General features: G+C 40.0%; 1 protein-coding gene across 6 annotated transcripts in view; it reads left to right on the plus strand.

Annotated features, from left to right (window-relative positions):
* The window catches only part of Rnf111 (ring finger protein 111), a 78,078-nt gene that overhangs the window by 50,869 nt on the left and 23,892 nt on the right, over window positions 1-3,317 (plus strand). For all 6 annotated transcript variants that reach the window (XM_005347668.2, XM_013346413.2, XM_013346416.2 and 3 more), the window contains exon 6: window positions 2,607-2,926. In XM_005347668.2, the coding sequence (XP_005347725.1) occupies window positions 2,607-2,926 (320 nt within the window). The remainder of the gene's footprint in view (window positions 1-2,606; window positions 2,927-3,317) is intronic.

A 3,317-nucleotide genomic window follows, 5' to 3' on the forward strand; every position in this document is an offset into this window, starting at 1 on the left:
GCAGACTCTTTCATGAAACAGGAATCCCAAAGGATCATCTCACCTTTAGGCAAGTTTAGCAATCATCTCTCTGTGGGTTTTTGATGTCCAGTTTATGCATCAGTCCAGGCGAGAGCAGTTTCTTGCCCAAATAGCTTACCAACTCCATAAGAAGCCTCTTTGATGCCCATCTTCCTCTAGAAGTAGCTGGTGCTGCCAGGAGCAGATGTGTCTCATTGTCATGAAAAACCCTAAGTTATTAAAACATTTTAAATGCCATATTCTGTAGTCTATGAAAGATATGAAGAATGTCTGTCTAACTGAAATATATCTCTTTATATCTAGAAAAATCTAACATGACTACAAGCTTGACTGTTATTGGTGATTATCCATTAATAACCTATATTTTCTAATTATACATTACATTTTAAAATGATCTACACAATCACAATACCTTAATCAAGAGCAGAAATATACATATAACAAGATTGACCTTAAATTTATATTAATAAAGCAAAATCCATACCAATGCAAATTATTCATATCTATATCACACTCACTTTGTACAACAGTCTGGCCTTGAACACAAAGAGATCCGCCTGCCTCTGCTGCTTTCCAAGTGCTTGGATTAAAGGCCACCACCACTGCCCAGCGATAGCTTTTGTTCATGTATTATGTATGACTATTTGTTTTAGTACTTTCTAAATGTTTCATTTTTTAGGTATTAACTTCACCGTATTCTCTGAAAGTTCATTTTGATATTAGACTATACTTGCCATCTTTGAGACAGATATTTGTCCCAAGACAAATTGTTCTGTAGAAACCTGATGGGAATGTCATTTCAATTTCTACTTCCCATGTGTTTCCCTGTTTTATACAGATTTTCAGCCTTGAATCACTTAAGCCAGTTAATTAGACTCATATCCAAATTCCTAAATGGTGATGACCAGGTGCCATGAAGGCTGCTACCTCCACAAGTGCTGTGTCCCTCAAAGTAGACTGTTGATAGTAACTCACCTCGGTGTCACGTTGATTCTCTTTCTTTCCCCTCCACAGTTTTCTAAAATTCTTTCCTTTTTCTCAGGGCTTTCATCCCCCTTGGGAAGGAAATTAAAGAATAAAATTCTTGGGCATGTGCTCCTACAGTACCTGATGTTAGCCTTTGTAAAAGCCTTTGTGTCTTCATGCCTGCAGTTTTTTTCCAAGTGCCTTTTCCACTACCAATCCACTGTCTGTTAGAATCTCAAGTCTGTGTTCTGTCTCTAGAACATTATATTCCCCTTGTCTTCGCAATCTTCACTAGTTCCATTTCCTAGTACCTGTATAGGTACTCTTGAGTTGTCTGTGTGTACTTAATATGAGTTGTTTCCATTTTATGTTTTTCTTTTATAACTAAAATATTTACTTTTCTCTATTGTGTGTGTATGTGTGTACACGTGCATGGTGAATGTGGAAGTCACAGGGCAATTTGGGGAAGTCAGTTCTCTCCACAGTATGGGGTCCAGGAATTAAACACAGGTCCTCAGACTCAGTGGCAAGTGCATTCACCTAGAGTGACTAAGCAGGCACTATACGTCTGGTGACAATCTTCTTGTCTTCTTCCCAGGCCTTTCCTTGGCCCTCCTGTTCCAGAATTGCATTGTTTACACCCATCACCAGGAAGCTGGTGACTTTCATCCCGTGATTTAAAAAAAAAAACAAACACCATTCTCCTTGTTTTAAACTTTATAGTTTGGACCTCTCCCCTGGACCATTCGGGGGTCACCTTCAAACTTACCATACTCAGCACAGCTCACTTCTATAGCATGTGCATGTGCTTGAATTATGCTTCCCATCTTCTGTATTTATATGTTCAACAAATAGTCATTGAGTTGATACTGTGTTATCACGTGTTTTTCTCCCACTAGGATAAGACAGTCTTCATTCTAACATTCTATATATGACATGTGTCCCTTCCACTATAGAACACATAATAAAAAATAGTAATAATAAGATTATAAAAATAAGCAAATGAAAAGATTGGCAGATAGTGGTCCAGTCAGATATATTCATTCACTGAGGTGGATGGCCTCAAGTACAGGTAAATGTACCCAACAGTCTGCAATGTGGGAAAGTGATTGGTGATACTGGCTGGAGGGATTCAGAAGATCTTTTCCTTTGTAACATAAAGTATAAGAATTCACATGATATTTCTGAAAATTTATTGATAACAAGTATTAAAAAATAATCTCTTGTCAGATTTATACATCATGATACATATGCACCCCCTGAAGAATTTGTATTTTCAGAAAAGTCTTAGTGGAGACTACACAGAGTTGCATACTCTGTATGTTAAGCATATGGCACCATCATATTCATATTTATTTTAAAAGTTACATCAATTGATTGATTTTGTGTATGTGTGTGTGCATACAATTCAGATGACAACTTGAGGTAGTCGTCTCTCCTTCCACTGTGTAGGTCCCAGGGATATAACTCAGATGGTCAGACTTAAGCAGCAAGTCTGTTAACTCACTAATGAATCTCACCATCCCACTGTCACATTAAATCTTACTTACAGATTAATACACAGTACTTATTTTTGTGACATGGTATTTGATCATGATTTGCATTTGTTTCTGTTTAAGATGACTCCAGGAGAACTACATCCAGTGCTGTTCCGGAAACGGGCCCTCCTGCAATGCCAAGGCTCCCTTCCTGCTGTCCCCAGCACTCGCCATGCGGAGGGACTTCACAGAGTCACCATGCATTAGCACATCCTCACTCAAGTTGTTTTCAGCAACATGGCCACCATTTTCAGCATCACCACCACCACCACCATACTCCCCACCCAGCTGTCCCAGTTTCTCCTTCCTTCAGTGATCCCGCTTGTCCTGTGGAAAGACCTCCTCAAGTACAGGCTCCTTGTGGTGCAAATAGCAGCTCTGGTTCCAGCTACCATGACCAGGTGTGTGGCTTTCACACATAATTTTCTCTCTTCTCTCTTTCCTCCTCCCTCTCTCCCTTCCTCCCTTCCCCTCCCCCCCCACAAACACAAACACACATATACACACATTGTAATAGGGAGCTGCAGGCTACGTTCCTGGCACCCGGCCACCCACACGGCTAGCTTTACCCGAAATAATTACACGGAACCTGTATTCTTTTAAACACTGGTTGGCCCATTAGTTTTAACTTCTTATTGGCTAGCTCTTACATATTGATCTAACCCATTTCTAATATCCTGTAACACCACGAGGCGGCTTACCAGGAAAGATCTTAACCTGCATCTGTCTGATCTGTGGGAGAATTATGGCGACTGCCTGACTCGGCTTCTTTCTCCCAGCATTCTGTTCTGT

Source organism: Microtus ochrogaster, chromosome 5, assembly GCF_000317375.1.
Source record: "Microtus ochrogaster isolate Prairie Vole_2 chromosome 5, MicOch1.0, whole genome shotgun sequence".
NCBI lineage: Eukaryota > Metazoa > Chordata > Mammalia > Rodentia > Cricetidae > Microtus > Microtus ochrogaster.